At 40.8% G+C, this 19,646-nt stretch overlaps 1 protein-coding gene across 1 annotated transcript in view; it reads left to right on the top strand.

Moving 5' to 3' along the window:
- LOC126456993 (elongator complex protein 3) overlaps positions 1 to 19,646 on the top strand; it is an 82,448-nt gene that overhangs the window by 20,926 nt on the left and 41,876 nt on the right. The window contains exons 3-6 of the mRNA XM_050092957.1: positions 9,187 to 9,390; positions 17,088 to 17,242; positions 17,374 to 17,662; positions 18,118 to 18,335. Of these exons, the coding sequence (XP_049948914.1) occupies positions 9,187 to 9,390; positions 17,088 to 17,242; positions 17,374 to 17,662; positions 18,118 to 18,335 (866 nt within the window). The remainder of the gene's footprint in view (positions 1 to 9,186; positions 9,391 to 17,087; positions 17,243 to 17,373; positions 17,663 to 18,117; positions 18,336 to 19,646) is intronic.

Raw genomic sequence — 19,646 nt, forward strand, 5'->3', positions numbered from 1 at the left:
AGAGACTTTTGTCACATGGTGTTACAAAATAATGCTGAAGATTAGGTGGTTGGATCAAATAATTAATGAAGAGTTACATCTACACCTACTTAAATACCATGTAAGCCACAGTCTGGTGTGTGGCGAAGGGTATGTGGTACCACTTTTAATCATTTCTTTTCCTGTTCCACTCACAAATAAAGCAAGATAAAAACAACTCTTTATGCCTCTGTACAAGTTCTAATTTCTCTTATCTTGTGTTTGTGGCCCACAAGTCAGCTTCAGATGCATGTTCTGTAAATTTTCTCAACAGGGTTTCATGAAAAGAATGTTGCCTTACTTCCAGGTATCCTCATTTGAGTTCCTGAAGCATCACCAAATATTTGCATGTTGATTGAACCTACCAGTAACAAATGCAGCAGCCTGCCTCTGAATTGCTTTCCAAACTCTCAAGCAGTACTCAAGAATGAGTTGCACTCTTGTTTTGTATGTGGTCTCCTTTACACATGAACCATGTTCCTAAAACTCTCCCAATAAATGAAGTCAACCAGCCTTTCCCATTAGAATTCTTATATGATCATTCTGTTTCATATCTTTCTACAGTGTCTAGCCTAGAAATTTAAGCAACCTGGCTGTGTCAAGTAGCACAGTACCAGTGCTGTATTCATACATTATGTGACTGTTTTTCCCACTCACCTGCATTAACTTCTATTTTACTACATTTAGAGCTAGCTGCCATTCATCACCACAACTGAAAATTTTGTCCAAGTTACCTTGTATCCTCCTACAGTCACTCAACAGACACCTTTCTGTACACCATGGCATCATCATCAAACGGCCACAGATTGCTGCTCATCCTGTTTGTCAGTTCATTTATTTTTATGGAGAATAATAGGGGTTTATTGCATTTCCTGTGGGTACTCCTGATGATACCCTTGTCTCTGATGAGCACTCACTGTCGAGGAGAACATACTGTGTCCTGCTCTTTTAGAAGTCTTTGAGCCATATTTCCATTACGTGTACTGTTGATCTAGCTGCTGAAGACAAGTTAAAAAAAAAAAGTGCCCAAAAGTACTTTGCGAAACTGCTTGTCTGTACCCACTGCAGTGAATCCACAGGCATATCCGTCTATATTCGGAAGGTTAAAGTCACCTCCAACTAATGTTGTATGATCTGGGTATTTCCGTGCTGATAAGCATAGACTTTCTTTGAATGATTCTGAAACTGTCTTGGTGGGATGAGGTGGCAGGTAAAAAAAAAATCCAATAATTAACTTCATTTTACCTCAACCTGTTACACACAGGCTGATAACGTCAGTCACACTCAAAATTGACCTTATTATCGCCAACATTTATGTCAACTGGAATGAACACACTCCCTGCTGTGGTGTCTTTGTGAAATACGTTCCATTAGTCGCTAAATATTTCAGAGCTCCCTACTTTGGGTTTCAGCCAGCTCTTGACCCCAAGAATAATTTGATAAAATTATTTAATTGGATAGATGAAAAATGTACTTACCAAGCAGCAGCAGCAGAACAAACACACAAAAGACTGTTGTGATTGGCAAGCTTTTGGAGCCAGTGGCTCCTTCTTCAGTCAGAAGGGTTGAAGAGGAAGGAAGAAGGGTGAAGGAAAAGGACTGGAGAGGTCTAGGAAATGGGATAGATTTTGGGAAAGTCACCCAGAACTGTGGGTCAGGGGAGACTTACCATGCAGTAATAATCCAATACGGTAATAATCCCATACGGTAAGTCTCGTCAGACAGTTCTGGGTGACCTTCCCAAAATCTACCCCTTCTCCTAGACCTCTCCAGTCCTTTTCCTTTGCCCTTCTTCCTTCCCCTTCAACCCTTCTGCCTGAAGGAGGAGCCACTGGCTCCGAAAGCTTGCCAATCACATCATCAGTCTTTTATGTGTATGTTCTGCCACCACTTGGTGAATAGATTTTTTTATCTATCCAATAAAATAATTTCATCAAGAATAATTTGAGAATTACAAATACCTTGGAGGGCATAAATTCAGGAAGTTATTACAAAATAATTAGTCAGTTTATTGATAAAATTTTGATGGTCAAAGTGTCTTTAATCTGAACGCAGGATTATTTCGCTATCTGCGTATCACCTTGTGAGTGTTCTGCTGCCTAGCCCGAAAAAGCCTCAAGCTCCGCCACTACTACATCCCGGAACAGGCTGCAGCAGCCTGAAGATGGCAGACCATAGTCAAAAGTGATTTCAGCTGTTCACAAACTGCATTCAGCTCCTCCTCTATCCACATACAGCATGCCCACATCCTATCTGTCCCAGCACTACCAAGAAAACACCGAAAAAGTTAAATACCTAACTTGATGATCTGCTGGTATATAGCAGATAGCTGGAGCCTGACTGACTGGGCTGAAAGAAACAGTTACTGGATCTTCAGAACAAATAAATGAATAGCAGTTGCACTATAGACTGCCTGGTTTAACATGTTAAGGTTAAAAAACATGTGATTGTGCCTCCTAAATAGAAAAACGTGTACAGATTGTAAGAATTATATTACTAAGAAATGCGGAAAAAGCTAAATGTACTGTATCACACTAGGGAGAAAAGAGCTCTCTGACATAATGTGTGTAAAAGAAGTGTTTGATTTGATAGAACACACTGAGAGGCGTTGAGGAATCATCAGCTTAGTAATATAGGGAAGTGGGAGGGGGATAAAAGTTACGGAGGAAGACCAAGGCTAGGGAGATAAGTCATGAAGCAAATTCCTTTTGTTGAGGTGAAGATGTTGCACAAACTGTACAGCTACTCACATTCACTATATCACTCGCCTTAGTATAATTAAAAGCCTGTCACTGTAACTGATATGTCCATACAGGTGCAAAACATAGCATAAGCATAAATGCATCTTCCTGCAAGTGCACGAGTAATGGAACTACTCTTATCTATGCCTGCAGCCTATGTGTCAGTTGCAGAAAGACCAAGACAACAAATAGATTGCAGAATCATAGGACAAAATAACAAAAACTTCAACAAGCAGGCTGCCACAGTGCCCAATATTACTGACATTGCCATCAAAGGGAAGTGTTAAATAAGTAAGCAGAAATGTAAGAATTTGCCAAGATAGGAAAGAATTACAACTTCCAGGTTGAAGTCCTGGTCCTGACACAAATTTTTATTTGTTGTTTAGATTTATATGATAAGTGAGGAGCTCTTAAATTTTCATTGCGATCCCAGATTATGGTTGCATGATGTACAAATCACTGAGAGTTGTATATCTCTAGACAGTTCTGCCATGAGATGTTTAGGCCAACCACAGATTCGTACAGGACCAGGTCCATATCGAGCATTTATGCTGATACTATAGAACCATTACGTGCCATTCAGCAGCAACTCCACAATGTTAATCAGGCAGTCAGCAAAACAAGTTGTTTGCTGTTCCGGAATATTGGTGTTCCAAATCATTGGTTGCCCTGCCATGAGAATGATAATTTCCTGTGAGCAGTTCGGTCATTCGGGATCTGAGCAAAATAAAAACATAATACAGGGTTGAAGCCAACTGCAGAGGCCTAGATTCCCCACCCCCCACCCCCCACCCCGCACCCCCACCCCCACCCCCTACACCCCTTTCCCTTCCCCGTGATATATTGGTGAGTGCTACGCTTAAATATGTTTTTAACATGACATTTTGTGAGATTTTAAATAAACACTGCAACTGTATGGTAATATTCATATGTGGATAAAGTGGAGGACCTTCTAGATAGCCCCTTGATTTGCCTTGAGTGCATCCTTAAGATTTGTTCACCAAATAGAATTATAGTGTTTGATGCTGAATTACTGGCCATTTTGTGAGTGTAGGAGCTGATGAACTGTTTTTGTGCTGTGAAAGTCCTTGTCTTTTCCAGCCCCCAAGTGCTTTTGAAACTATGCAGTGCTTGTACCCTATAGCTAAACAAGTCTAGAACATTGGTGACTTCCTTCTGTACCTACAAATGCTATGGAAGGAGTTGTCATTCTTTTGGATAATTGAACTCTTTGGAATTCATCAACATGAGTTACAAATATAATAAAAATGCATAGGTTTGTTTACTACCTGACAAACGCCACGCCCCGCCCCGCCCCACCCCACCCCACCCCACCCCACCCCACCCCACCCCACCCCACCCCACCCCACCCCACCCCACCCCACCCCACCCCGTGCCCCAGGTGATAAGATGGATGTGGTGTGACTGTGAGTGATCAGCCAACTGCACTATTCAGAACTGTTATTTTAGTACAAATACCACCACCATCACAACCACATTTATAATGTATATCCCAATAAAGATGCAGAGTTTCATTTTTTCAGAAGTTACTTGAACTTCTGAAGTTACTTCTGAAGTTACTCAGAAGTTTAAATACTCTTATTTTAAATTTATCGGTACACAATTCAGTTATGTATGAAAAACAATGTTGGACAAATGTCTACCACAACTTTGTTAACATTACTCTTCTACAAAGTTTTAATCACATTTTTGCACATTTCTGTGGCTTGATTTCCACAATGACATGCTCAGTTTGGTCTGTTAGCTCAGGAATCAGTCTCAGTTTGTTTACATGAACATGTTATTTCACATAACTCTTCAGTAAATAGTCACATGGTTTCAAGTCGCAACATGTTGGTGACCAATTCAACTGTCCATGGCATTAGATGACGTGAATCTGAAATTTCTCTCACAACAGTGCAAATGATGCAGGTGTAGGAAGACAGATGGTGCCATCTTGCTGGAACCACTTGGTTTTGATTCATCACCTCTAGTTTGGGCCAGAGAAACTCTTATCATGTTGCAGTAATGTATGCCATCCACCATCACTGCAATACCTGTGACATGCTTGGAAAAAATAAGACCAATCATTCTGCCCACCCAGAACCTGCACCAAACGGTGGCTCATTCCGCAGGCATCAGCTGTTTAGTTGTTGTGTGATGATTCTCATCATACAAAATCTAACAGTTATGCTTGCTGATGTAGCCGTCTATTTAAAAATGCACCTCATTGTAAAGACAGTATTGCTTTAAAATTGTCATACTGGTTTTCCAACATAATTGTAGAATGCACGCTGTTGCAAATGACTAGTTGACAGTAGTTATGATGTCAGTTGAATGTTGTAATGATGTAGACAAAGATTCTTTGTCAGAATTTGCTGCATTGTGCTCTGCAAAACGTTCAGTGTTTTGATCTATGGCAAATCAAGGTTCAGGGTGTTCTTTTGATTGATGGCACATCGAGGTTCAGGGTATTGGGCTACACCTCATTTACTGAGGGGAGTCTTTTCCGTAGACTGGCTGTTATGATATAATTTTGGTATATCCACATCTGCAACTGAACCAATTTCCTCAAACTTTTTTGTTACTCATAGAATTGTTGATGAATAGGGTACATTTTGCCCACCAAAAGTTGTAGACAATTTGTGAAAGGTTTTCAGAGAACTTTCCCTGTATAAGTAATAAATTTTGACAATGGCAGGACATTGTTCAACAGTAAAACAATTTATTAGTATCTCTGTATGACAGCTGAGCAATAGAGCAATAACAAGCACTGACATCTGACCAGAACAAAAATTGTGTGTGAAACATTCCACGTAGGAAAAATATATCTAAAAACAAAGATGATGTGACTTACCAAATGAAAGTGCTGGTAGGTCGACAGACACACAAACATACACACAAAATTCAAACTTTCGCAACAAACGGTTGCTTCATCAGGAAAGAGGGAAGGAGAAGGAAAGATGAAAGGATGTGGGTTTTAAGGGAGAGGGTAAGGAGTCATTCCAATCCCGGGAGTGGAAAGACTTACCTTAGAGGGAAAAAGGGACAGGTATACACTCGCGCGCGCGCGCGCGCGCACACACACACATATCCAGACACAAGCAGACATATGTCTGTCTGTATATGTGTGGATGGATGTGTGTGTGTGTGTGTGTGTGTGTGTGTGTGTGTGTGTGTACGCGCGCGATTGTATACCTGCTGCTTTTCCCCCCTAAGGTAAGTCTTTCCGCTCCCGGGATTGGAATGACTCCTTACCCTCTCCCTTAAAACCCACATCCTTTCGTCTTTCCGTCTCCTTCCCTCTTTCCTGATGAAGCAACCGTGGGCTGCGAAAGCTTGAAATTTGTGATATATATATATATATATATATATATATATATATATATATATATATATATTGGTGTGTGTATATATATATTCTGTAACTTACCAAATGTAAGCGTTGGTATGTTGATAGAGACAATAGCAAACACACACACAAATCTCAAGCTTTCGCAACCCATGGTTGCTTCATAGGGAAAGACGAAAGGATGTGGGTTTTAAAGGAGAGGGTAAGGAGTCATTCCAATCCCGGGAGCAGAAAGACTTACCTTGGTGGGGAAAAGGGACAGATATACACTGGCGCTCGCGCGCACACACACACACACACACACACACACACACACACACATCTGCACATATACAGACACAAGCAGACATATGTAAGGCAAAGAGTTTGGGCAGAGATGTCAGTCGAGGTGGAAGTACAGAGGCAAAGATGTTATTGAATGACAGGTGAGGTATGAGCGGCGGCAACTTGAAATTAGCGGAGGTTGAGGCCTGGCGGATAACGAGAAGAGAGGATATACTGAAGGGCAAGTTCCCATCTCCGGAGTTCTGACAGGTTGGTGTTAGTGGGAAGTATCCAGATAACCCGGACGGTGTGACACTGTGCCAAGATGTGCTGGCTGTGCACGAAGGCATGTTTAGCCACAGGGTGATCCTCATTACCAACAAACACTGTCTGCCTGTGTCCATTAATGCGAATGGACAGTTTGTTGCTGGTCATTCCCACATAGAAAGCTTCACAGTGTAGGCAGGTCAGTTGGTAAATCACGTGGGTGCTTTCACACGTGGCTCTGCCTTTGATCATGTACACCATCCAGGTTACAGGACTGGAGTAGGTGGTGGTGGGAGGGTGCATGGGACAGGTTTTACACCAGGGGCGGTTACAAGGGTAGGAGCCAGAGGGTAGGGAAGGTAGTTTGGGGATTTCATAGGGATGAACTAAGAGGTTACGAAGGTTAGGTGGACGGCAGAAAGACAATCTTGGTGGAGTGGGGAGGATTTCATGAAGGATGGATCTCATTTCAGGACGGATTTGAGGAAGTCGTATCCCTGCTGGAGAGCTACATTCAGAGTCTGATCCAGTCCCGGAAAGTATCCTGTCACTAGTGGGGCACTTTTGGGGTTCTTCTGTGGGAGGTTCTGGGTTTGAGGGAATGAGGAAGTGGCTCTGATTATTTGCTTCTGTACCAGGTCAGGAGGGTAGTTGCGGGATGCGAAAGCTGTTTTCAGGTTGTTGGTGTAATGGTTCAGGGATTCCGGACTGGAGCAGATTTGTTTGCCATGAAGACCTAGGCTGTAGGGAAGGGACCGTTTGATGTGGAATGGGTGGCAGCTGTCATAATGGAGGTACTGTTGTTTGTCGGTGGGTTTGATGTGGGCGGACGTGTGAAGCTGGCCATTGGACAGATGGAGGTCAACGTCAAGGAAAGTGACATGGGATTTGGAGTAGGACCAGGTGAATCTGATGGAACCAAAGGAGTTGAGGTTGGAGAGGAAATTCTGGAGTTCTTCTTCACTGTGAGTCCAGATCATGAAGATGTCATCAATAAATCTGTACCAAACTTTGGGTTGGTAGGCCTGGGTAACCAAGAAGGCTTCCTCTAAGCGACCCATGAATAGGTTGGCGTACGAGGGGGCCATCCTGGTACCCATGGCTATTCCCTCCAATTGTTGGTATGTCTGGCCTTCGAAAGTGAAGAAGTTGTGTGTCAGGATGAAGCTGGCTAAGGTAATGAGGAAAGAGGTTTTAGGTAGGGTGGCAGGTGATCGGCGTGAAAGGAAGTGCTCCATCGCAGCGAGGCCCTGGACGTGCGGAATATTTGTGTATAAGGAAGTGGCATCAATGGTTACAAGGATGGTTTCCGGGGGTAACAGATTGGGTAAGGATTCCAGGCGTTCGAGAAAGTGGTTGGTGTCTTTGATGAAGGATGGAAGACTGCATGTAATGGGTTGAAGGTGTTGATCTACGTAGGCAGAGATACGTTCTGTGGGGGCTTGGTAACCAGCTACAATGGGGCGGCCGGGATGATTGGGTTTGTGAATTTTAGGAAGAAGGTAAAAGGTAGGGGTGCGGGGTGTCAGTGGGGTCAGGAGGTTGATGGAGTCAGGTGAAAGGTTTTGTAGGGGGCCTAAGGTTCTGAGGAGTCCTTGGAGCTCCGCCTGGACATCAGGAATGGGATTACCTTGGCAAACTTTGTATGTAGTGTTGTCTGAAAGCTGACGCAGTCCCTCAGCTACATACTCCCGACGATCAAGTACCACGGTCGTGGAACCCTTGTCCGCCAGAAGAATGACGATGGATCGGTCTGACTTCCAGCCTTGCCTCTCAATCCTTCTTAAAAAACCTTAATCCTACTCCCAACATCACCACTGCTGAAGCCCAGGCTATCCGTGATCTGAAGGCTGACCAGTCCAGATGTGCCAGAAATTTTAAACAATTTGAGCTCTGAGGCAACTTAAAAAAGGTTAGAGAGGATCATGGAGAAAGTAACTGTACAACAGTCTTTTGGTCTGTAGTAAAAGATTTTGAGAAAATTTTCATTCTCACACTCGAGTTGTACTACAGAGTTATCAGTGTACAATTCATGTGTGGAGGGTCAAACAGCTAAAGGCACACACTATTTAAACAGACACCTTGAATGTTGTGATAGTCTCTGGCATCAGCGGGTATCATATAGATGAGTTTGTTCTTCTGGCTCCAGATAGTGTATTTTCATAACCAATAAACAAACTACTGTATTATACCATGCCAATTTATAATTGCTAATTGATGAGATTAAAATATGAAATAATGAGGTGCTTGTATATATTACTTAAATTTAATATAGATGGCACTAAATCATAATTTAAACATTTTTGTGCCTGATTATTTTATCAAGTACACGATGAAATAAGAGAATATGGCATGAAAAGCAGTGCACAAATTGGTTACGGGTGTGTGTTACCTTTCCTTTTTTCTTTGTTGATGATGTTGTTGTTGTTGTTGATGATGATGATGATGATGATGATGATGATGATGATGATGATGATATTTTCTCTATATTTTGACGAGAAATACATGCAGCTTTATCTTTACTGTCTCTAAAATCTGTTGCAGATTGCAGTGGTTGCTGTGATGTGCAAGCCACATCGCTGTCCACACATCAATATGACTGGTAACATATGTGTGTATTGTCCTGGAGGTCCAGACTCTGATTTTGAGTATTCAACACAATCTTACACAGGATATGAACCAACATCCATGCGAGCCATCAGAGCACGATACAATCCATATTTACAAACAAGACATAGGGTTGAACAAGTAAGTAGGTTACAAAAACTTGGCCTCCAGCTAATCCACATCTGCACTATAATTTTCCTTTTTAAGTAATAATATGTTTAATTGCACAGTGAGAAAGAAATAAAGAAAAATATGTGATCTTGGTAATTTTCTTGACCTGATGGTTAAGCCTTAAAATTGTAGAGTGACAGAAAGCTGGGCAGTACTCACCATCATTTGATGCAACTCCTAGTACTACTGATAGAAACTCTGAAAGAATAAAAAATACTCCTTGCTTTTGGAACGATATATTCTGTCTGTGGTAACGTGGGGGAAGGGAGGAGGGGGGGGGGGCGGTGAGTGGGGGGGTCCCACAGGTCATTCAGATCACACATTGAGTGGGTTGTGGTTTTCCACAGATTTGAGGAGGGTCGTAGAAGAAGCAAGCAGAGAGTAGAATTGAACCACCATATAGTCCATTCATTCCCTGATTGAAAAGCCATAATGTATAAACCAGTGCAGGATTCTTATGTAAAATGTAGATGGAAACAGCAGCACCAAATATAATGTGGCATGGATAGTGATGGTGGTGGCTGTACTATTTCACCTTTTATTGGGCCATAGGACTGTTTCACATCACTCCTGGCAGTTGTGCCTGTGTCTGTACTGTCACCTACACTAAGTTTGTATACTTGTTTTCCAGAAACCTATGTAAACTACTCCCAGGCCAGGATGTGGTGTCATCATAAGTACGTATTTGTGACATAACGCACCTAAGTTCCAGTGGTGTGGGCTGACTGTTTGGGCATGCTTTCAGAAACATTTACATTGAGAGTGTGATGGTTACACATGATTAGCTGTCTGTGGTGAGCCATCTGTGCAGTCAGATTCTACCAATGACTTTGACGATTTTGGTGCATGGTGAATTTGTAGAAACTTGTATCAAATGACTGATTGGTATTCACCATTCATAAATATCATAAAGAGGAGGATACTCCAGTTTCATGACTCACTAATTATATAATGCTGCTATAAATTAAAGCTGCTGCATAGTAACATTGCGCACACTGTCATAACATTCCACCATCACTTAAGGACATAACATATTACTTCCTCCCATACCGAGCGAGGTGGCGCAGTGGTTAGCACACTGGACTTGCATTCGGGAGGACGACGGTTCAATCCCGTCTCCAGCCATCCTGATTTAGGTTTTCCGTGATTTCCCTAAATCGTTTCAGGCAAATGCCGGGATGGTTCCTTTGAAAGGGCACGGCCGATTTCCTTCCCAATCCCTCCCTAACCCGAGCTTGCGCTCCGTCTCTAATGACCTCGTTGTCGACGGGACGTTAAACACTAACCACCACCACCACTTCCTCCCACCTACATCTTATGTGATGACCACAATGAGGAAATTTGAGAAATTAGAGCCAATGCATGGGCTTACCAACAATCATTCTTCCCACCAACCATTCACAACAGGAACAGGGTACGGGGGAGTACCTTCCTCCACACTCCATTAAGTGTCTCGTGGAGAATGATGCAGATGCAAATTTATGGAATGTAATAACTTAACGTAAAAATAATGTAAATATTCATTTAGTCCAGGAACAAAGCTAAAGCAGTTCTTGGCCAAGTGTTTAACTGAGCCACAATAGAAATTATTCAGAGATCATTCAAGTGCTGACTGCTTGCTGTGTGTTTAGTGCAACAGTTCATGGATATATGGTTTCCACCACCTCTTACTTATATGGAACTTCGATTATGAAATATATGTAGTTCATCTAAGTCATGCTTGGGCCACAATAGAAATTATTCAGAGGTCGTTCGAGTGCTGACCTCTTACTGTATGTTTAGTGCAACAGTTCATGAATATATGGTTTCTACCATCTTTTACTTATATGGAACTTTGATTATGAAATATACGTCGTCCATCTAAGTCATGCTTGGACTCTAATTCTTCAATTCCAAGCACACCTTCACTGGACAACATGTATTTCATAATCAAAATTTTTATAAACAAGAAGTGGTAGAAACCACAAGTTCATGATCCATGGCACTAAACAGACAGACAGTCCTCACTGCTGAGGCCACTTATAGAGGCAAATTGAATAATGGCAACTGAGGCAAAGACTGCTGCTCACTACAGATGAGTGCTGTCAGCCTGCAATATCGGCCTTGTTCCCACACAGGCTCCTTCACTGGGTATATGTGTATATGAGGTTACTCACATTGATATGTCTATCGTCCATCTGCATATAAGGCAGTGTTACTAAAGAGCCCATGAGGGTTGAGGGAGGAGATGGGTATTGCTCACCTGGGGTTCCTGAGCTATGGACAGGTGACACTGCCAGTTCTTTATAGCAGTAAGCTCAGTGCATGAATACTTCAGCTACCAGCATGCAGACAGTTGTAAATGTTTCGTGTCACAGGACTACATCTACTACTATATATACATGAATTACATACATGATCCATTCACATTAATGTGTGGATGTGGAGGAAAAGTGTCAGTGAGGTTCTGGAAGGTACCAACAGGGATGTGGAGACATGCTGACTCCAGTGCTGTGGTCAGCTGCCCCAAGTTTCTCAGTTAAGTACTCATGGTGTAAACAGCCCAATTGATTTGGTCCCACAGATTATTGATTCTTTTAAATCCAGTGAGTTTGGTGGGCAGGGGGTTATGCTAAACTCATTCTGGTTTCCTTTGAACTTGCACATACACTGAGAGCTGTATGACATGCTGCGTTGTCCTGCTGGTAGATGCCATCATACCAATGAGAAAACAAACTACATGTAGGATGGATGCACACTTGTGTTGATCCGTTATTCCTTCCAGAATGAGATCACCCAGAGAATACCATGAGCACATTCTCCCAAACCATAATACTCTCTCCTCTGGCATAGACTCTCTTGATGATTGTTGCAGAGCTTTACACACCAACAACCATCTGCCCGATGGAGTTTAAAATGTGATTCATTTGAAAAGGCCACCTTTTGCTGCTCGGTGGATGTCCAGTTGCAGTGTTTGCATGCTGGACAAGAGATTCTCAATAAATGCAAGCTAGGTAAGAGGCAAATGCCATAGAGTACTCTTTGAAAAATTGAATTGAGATTCCATCCGGACCTTGTGACTTATTTGTTTTCAACTCCTTCAGTTGTTTCTCTATGCCAGGGATGCTCATTACTATGTCTTCCATACTGGAGTCTGTTCACTGGTCAAACTATGGTATGTTTGTATGATTCTCCTGTGTGAACAATTTCTTGGATGTGAAATTTAAAACTTCAGCTTTCATTCGGTACCTTCAACTGCCACACCATATTGGTCAACAATTGACTGGATGGAAGCCTTAGACTCACTTCATGATTTTACACAGGGCCAGAATTTTCTTGGTTTTCTACCAGATCTTTTGCTAAGGTATGATGATGGTAGTAGTTCTATGTTTTGTGCATAGATCTTTTCACAGATGGATGCATCTCTATTAATCTTTGTTTCTCAGTGAAAGGCCCAGAGGTGGGAGACTTTATAATAGGAGGAGGAGGAGGAGGAGGAGGAGGTGGTGGTGGTGGTGGTGGTGGTGGTGGTGTTCTGATATGATGATGATGATGATGATGATAATAATAATAGTGTTATTGTGTCCTCAATAGTTGGGTCTGTAATATCCATTGTAAAATAGTGAGAGTTGAGTGTGGTTGCAATGGTAAAATGCTAAAAAGTTTCTACTAAAATAGATACATTGAGATACTAAAGTAAATCCTTGTGGCTGGGTCTCCACTAAACTGAAGATGGGTGAGCTAGTCATTACGCAACATCCTAAAATGTCCAAATTTATATTGTCATCTGAAATAAAGGGTTGGCTGCCACTTAAATTTTCTTCTGGCCTTTGATCGGGATTAAATGAAATGTGACTGGTCAATGCGACTTTGTCGTGTTCCTGTAATCGGACGTAAGAATGCCATAGACAATAAATAAGTTTTGCCACCTGCAGCTTATTGTCTGTCGCTTCCAGTGATTCCTCATTGCAGCAGCTCTTGTCTTTCTTACTGAACAGTGAGAAAATATCTTGTAGGGTGTGGTACGTAAGCTTCCTTGGCTGCTGTGTTGTCTGCTTCTTCATTAACCTTGGATCCCAATGTAGCCTAATACATAGCACAATGCCCTAAACTGCTCTTATGGGGAAAAAAGGAAGGACAGGTCAATTTTCTCTTTTTGGTAAATCAGTTAAATTGCTTGGGATCACTTGTGCAACCAGAGCAAATTGGAAAACTCCTCCATTGATCTTGACTCATTTGTTATAGTGCTCTTAGAATTACATATAGCTTATTGTTGTATAGTGAGAGTGTTTCAGGTAGATGAATCCTGAGGATATGGCCAGGAAAATCTGCAGAGTAGCCAAGTGTGTCTGCTTGCTTTGAACCACATGCACATACTTTAGTAAAACTGTGTAGCTTGGCTGAAATGTTGAACAAGGGAAATTTAAAAATTACAGACAGTGCTTGCTTTTCAAACAGATTTCAGGTCTAAAATTATGCTGTATGTCTGGAGTAACCAAGCTCCGACTTTGGCATAAGTTATTTGAGGTGGTGGTGGTGGTGGTGGTGGTGGTGGTGGTGGTGAGTAAGCAATGGTTGATCATGCCATTGATTAGAGGTACTGTAAATTTTATAGGCCTGCCATACGCTGCAGTTTTTCTGTCTAATGGAAATTGGCAGTCACCCTGTGTTCAGAACCAGGGAATAGGGCTAGTTCTCTGTGGCCAACTGAACACTCTCATGAAATATCTTCAAATAAGCAGATATAATGTGGAAACCAGAATCAAGCTGGCATCAAACAAAGTACTGCAGTAGATGTGTGTTTGCTCATTATTTGCTATGAGAGGCCATGCTGGCTAGTTCTCCCACATGGCTTAATAAGTTGAGAAACCTCACAGACTTTTTCGTAATTTAACATGATGTTCCTCATTTTCATTTCTGACATTAATTTATTAAGTGTAGTTATTGTTCCTTTATTTGGCTGTAATAATTAGACAGAAGTCTATATCTTGTACAGTCAGCTGATTTTGGCCACAGCAGTTAATTTGAAGTGATGAATACATACATGTAAATCACATATTGCCATTTAATATCCAAATTTTATCTGCACATGCACACAAATATATCTGTCACCCACACATATTTAGAAGTTGATTTAGTAATAACCAATCGATTTTTGTTTCAATGACTTTTTGGCAAGGCAGCATTCAAATAATGAGCCCAGTTCAATAATTAAATGAGAAATACTCAGAATTCTGTCTAAAAGAGAAAGGCAAGAGTAATAATTTTAGACATAATGTCTGTGGAACTACAGCCACTGCTATGTCTAGATGTTAGTGCAATAATTGATCTTGTGGATAAAAGTGTGTGCAGTTCTAGATATCCATGGGTTATCCGTGGATATCCACAGTAATTGCTCTGTAGTTAAAAATTAAAGGACAGTGTCAATCTTATTATAAGCTTTTCTTAAAATTACGTTGCCTGCCATCAGTGAAAAATATTGCATGAATCAGCACCACACGTCTATTGTAATGTTAGCTGAAAACTTGAAAGCTGTGGGGATTTTTGGAATGCTTGCAAGGTCTAGGTAAAGTGCAAGTCTCTTTCTGTCCTTAGCTTCTGGCTATTGTCACTATAGCTGCCCCTACCAACTATGCAGTCTGTGAAGCACTTTCTGACTGATGCTATGCCTATGAGGTCGGCTATAATGTAAGGTGCGTCCAACAAATCATGAGAATATACTGTGCCAGTACATTTCGTTGCTCACAGTGAGTGAGAATTCTCTATGGTGTGCCTGCCCATTTGATTATTCACCACCGGATGTCTGCTTTTCCAATGGAGTGGGAATTGCTGTAAGACAGTTTGTTGAACTTTACAATTACAGGTTTTATATTTTAGAGGATGCGGTACCACTACATATGTTTGATTGTGCAATGCGCTGGAGAAGGAAATACACACTGTTAACATCTTCTGGACTAAAGGTGATGACATGTTTTTCTTCCTGGTTTTGCATACTTTTAAATCCTATAAGCAGCTTCCTTACATCTAATTCCTGTTTCTTTTGCTGTAAGAGAGGTTAGTTATACAATTTAAAAATGTGACTACAGCGAGGTAACTAGATTTTTTTAGGACAACCTTTTCTTTGGAATTTTCCTTTTCATATTCTCGATCCTGTTTGATAATCAAATATGTCTTAAATAATGTTTGGTATAAAATGTATGAAGCTATCAATGTTTGCATTAAGCATATTTAAAAGTTATACTTGTTATGGTGAGAAGAGTAACATGTTGACAATTTTAGCACATACTTGTTATGATGAGAAGAGTAACACATTGACATAATTTTAACTCAGAGGTAATTGTTGTACCTATGATAAACCAACTATGTGACTAACATTTAACAGTTTGCAATATAAGACAACTTGTGCCATGACTTCATTTGATTTCCCATTTGCAGTGAAAATGGCCCACAGGAAAATTTGAAAAATCTCTTCAGTCATGTTATTATTTGCTGACCATCGAGAATATGGCAGGCCCTGTTATATAGAAATATGGTCACCTAAGTTAAGAGTCCCACACGTAAAATGTTAGAAAACGAGTATGAAATTTCTTCTCATCAAATGGCTATTTGCATAAATAAATAGCAAATAAGTTTTGTACTTATTCTTTTATGAAAAAGAAGAGTTTAAATTTGATATGGCTGTCATGGAAATATGTCTACCCTTAATACACAACAAAGCAGAGTGTGGACTTTACACACGAAAATTCAGAAGAGGCAGAAGCCTTTTAGAAGAGTGGTGGTGGCTTAAATTGCTTTACAAAACTTTTAGTGTACATAAATGCAGATAAGGAACTTGCACATGTGGATAAGGGTCTTGCAGATGTGGTGCAGATGCAAATAGCTGTTTTCTTATCCACACAGACCTCTAGCTATGTCTTCATTATAAAAACTGGTTTCAGTCTCGTCTATTTAATGTTAATGGTGTTAACTTTTTCAGTCAGTACCGTCATCAGGCAACCTTACAAAATAAACAAACGTAATTGAGATTTTTTAAATAATAAAGACAAAAGATTACAGGACAGGCAGAGTTCTGCATCAAAGGAAGACACAGAAGGGAAATTGATAATGAAATATCAGCAAGGATTTTATTTGGGGAAAATGTGAAGTGAAGACTGACAGAGGGGTGAAAGCAGTTGAAAACTCAGAAATAAGAAGGGGATAGATGGGTTCGCAAGTGTAAAGAAGCAGCAGAGGAAAGGAAAGACTGTGTAAGAACTCACAAAATGTAAAAGCAAGACCAAAGAGATTATACATGGCAGAAAAATGCAGAGGAGAGAGTAATGAAGGGGAAATTCCATATCATCTGACTGGTAAAAAATAAGTACACCAATGTGATCAGAGTGCATCACTAGCCGTAGCTTGTCAGTCATTTCCAGTCACACATTATCCACTGACATATAATTCTCTACTTCAACAGAACAATAGGATTTTCTGTACATGTCATTCCCTGCCAACTCTACTAATGTTATGAAATGCTTCTTAGGAAAATTCAGCCTTTATCTGTGCATTGTTAAGAAATGTGTGTTACGCCATGTCAGATGATTCTTCATTTCTGATTGCTTTAATGTGCTAGCACATTTACAATCTCCTCTCATTTGCAGATTTTTCATCACAGAGTTATCATTATTCATGTGCATTACATTTTTCAGTTGAAGCAGCTTGGCCACAGCGTAGATAAAGTTGAATTTATAGTCATGGGTGGAACCTTTATGTGCTTGCCAGAGGATTACAGAGATTATTTTATTAGAAATTTGCATGATGCTCTATCTGGACACACAAGCAACAATGTGGATGAAGCTGTGAAGTGAGTATCCTCAAATGCCATTTCACCATGAAACATCAGGATGGATTGCTCTTAGTTCTCTGTGAATAATAATTGCACTAGCAATAACTGTTTGTTATTCTACCCACTATCATGCTGAATGTATGTTTCAGATATTCAGAGAAAAGTAAGACTAAATGCATTGGAATTACTATTGAAACTAGGCCAGATTATTGTCTCAAAAGGCATTTGTCAGATATGTTGAGATATGGATGCACTCGTCTAGAGATTGGAGTCCAATCTGTATATGAAGATGTTGCAAGAGACACAAATAGGGGACACACAGTGAAAGCAGTCTGTGAGAGCTTCCATTTGGCAAAAGATGCTGGCTTTAAGGTGGTTGTTCATATGATGCCAGATCTTCCAAATGTTGATTTTGAAAGAGACATTGAACAGTTTATAGTAAGTATCAATACAGAACTGCTGGAGCTAAGTTATTATTGTAATGGTATCTGAAAACTACTGTAAAATTAAATGGTTTAGGAGAAAGGAAGAGCACTCTCCAAATAATAGAAGCTGTAAGTCATTGAGAGACACACCCACAAACACAAGAGAAAGAAAACTTTGCTAGCTTTCAGACGAATCCTTTGACAAGCCAGAGTACTCTCTCTCTTCCCCCCTGCTCCCCCACCTCTTTCTCCCTCCCTCCCTCCCTCCCTCCTTCCCTCCCTCCTCTCCCCCCTCCTTTCCCCCTCCCCTTCTCTATCTAACTTAACTTTTCCTGATCAGTACTTTTCCTACACAGCAAGTGGTGTTTCTCCCTCATGCTGTTTTGGTAAAAGAAATAATTTGGTTAAAATGCAGGTAGATAAATTTGTGTCAGTCTCACAGAAGTGCAATTAAAATTGTCCCCACAGGAATTCTTTGAGAATCCAGCATTTCGAGCAGATGGTTTAAAGATTTATCCAACGCTAGTGATTCGTGGCACAGGACTTTATGAACTCTGGAAAACTGGAAGGTACAAAAGTTACCCACCAAGCACACTCGTTGACCTTGTTGCACGCATTCTTGCACTTGTACCTCCGTGGACAAGAGTGTACAGGGTGCAGAGGGACATCCCCATGCCATTAGTGAGGTGAGTTTTCTTTTTATTATTTGTGTTGTTATCTATGTGACTCTCTTCTCATTCAGTTTAAATAACTTTACATGTCATACCAATAATAGGAGGAGTAAAGGCTCATTCTTAGTTTCACCAGCTGCAACATAGTTGCGAATATAAACAGTGATCCAGGTAGTGTGAAATGTTTTTTTTATTCCGGTCTTTGATCACAATACAAATTCCTTCGATGATGACTGGTTTCAGTCGGTAATGACCATCTTCAGAACTACAATATAAAAAATAATATACACCTAGTGGGCAGTCTATCTTTCAAAACAATACAGCATTTCATATCACAGTATACTCTCATAAAAAGTGGGAAATCGATAGATAAAATAAGGTAAAGCATACCTGTTCTACACCAAGTCCTAATGTGATAAAGAAGTAATGGTATTGTCACTGCCACTAGGTGTATCTTACTTTTTATATTGTAGATCTGAAGATGATCATTACTGACTGAAACAGGTCATCATCAAAGGAATTTATATTGTGATCAAAGACTGGAACAAAAAAAATAAATAAATTAAAGGCTCATTGTTTTTGCACTGCAGCTGACCGGACGACATAGTTGTGTGTTCACACTGATTCACATACAATTCATCACTCCTTTACAATATATTGAATTACTACTGTTTTCTGTGACCATGTGGATTACTGACTTCTATGGTATGAGCTGAAAGAAACTACAGCACTGTTTGATTTCTTTTGTGCTTTATTTTTTCCCATTAATTTTCTTGTATTTTGATCCAGAGGAAAGAAACATCACAGAATGAATAACACTATTAAATTTAAAAAATATATATATTCAGTTAAAGAGGTTGCCACTTATTTCTACAAAACTCCTCTAAGATTACCATCTCCTAAAATTTCAAATCTTAAAATACTTTTTTAAACTATATTGTGTCGGAGATTATTAACTTTCATTATAGTAGGTAGCTGGTTACATGCTACCAATTCTGTATCGGTCATTCGACTGCCGTGCCATGACATGCGGCCGGCGCCGTGCGTAGCTAGGTGGCACTCCCTCGCTCAGCCGAGTTGCGGAGCGCCTCTATCGCCATTTGCGCGTACTGACGTGGCAGCACTCTTAAATGTCGTGGCACTGTCACAACACTTTTCCCCCCTTGAAAAAAAACACTCACTTCCTGGGAGACACAGACAGCGCGCAGACATCCATCGCCTCTTGGGAGGCCCCGAGAAGATCCCGCGGAGAAACACGAGAGTACGGTCGAAAATGTCCAGGACGGAAACCCGTGTGTGGAACGTGCCTCCTGGACGAGATGATGG

Source organism: Schistocerca serialis, chromosome 2 (assembly GCF_023864345.2).
Source record: "Schistocerca serialis cubense isolate TAMUIC-IGC-003099 chromosome 2, iqSchSeri2.2, whole genome shotgun sequence".
Taxonomy (NCBI): domain Eukaryota; kingdom Metazoa; phylum Arthropoda; class Insecta; order Orthoptera; family Acrididae; genus Schistocerca; species Schistocerca serialis.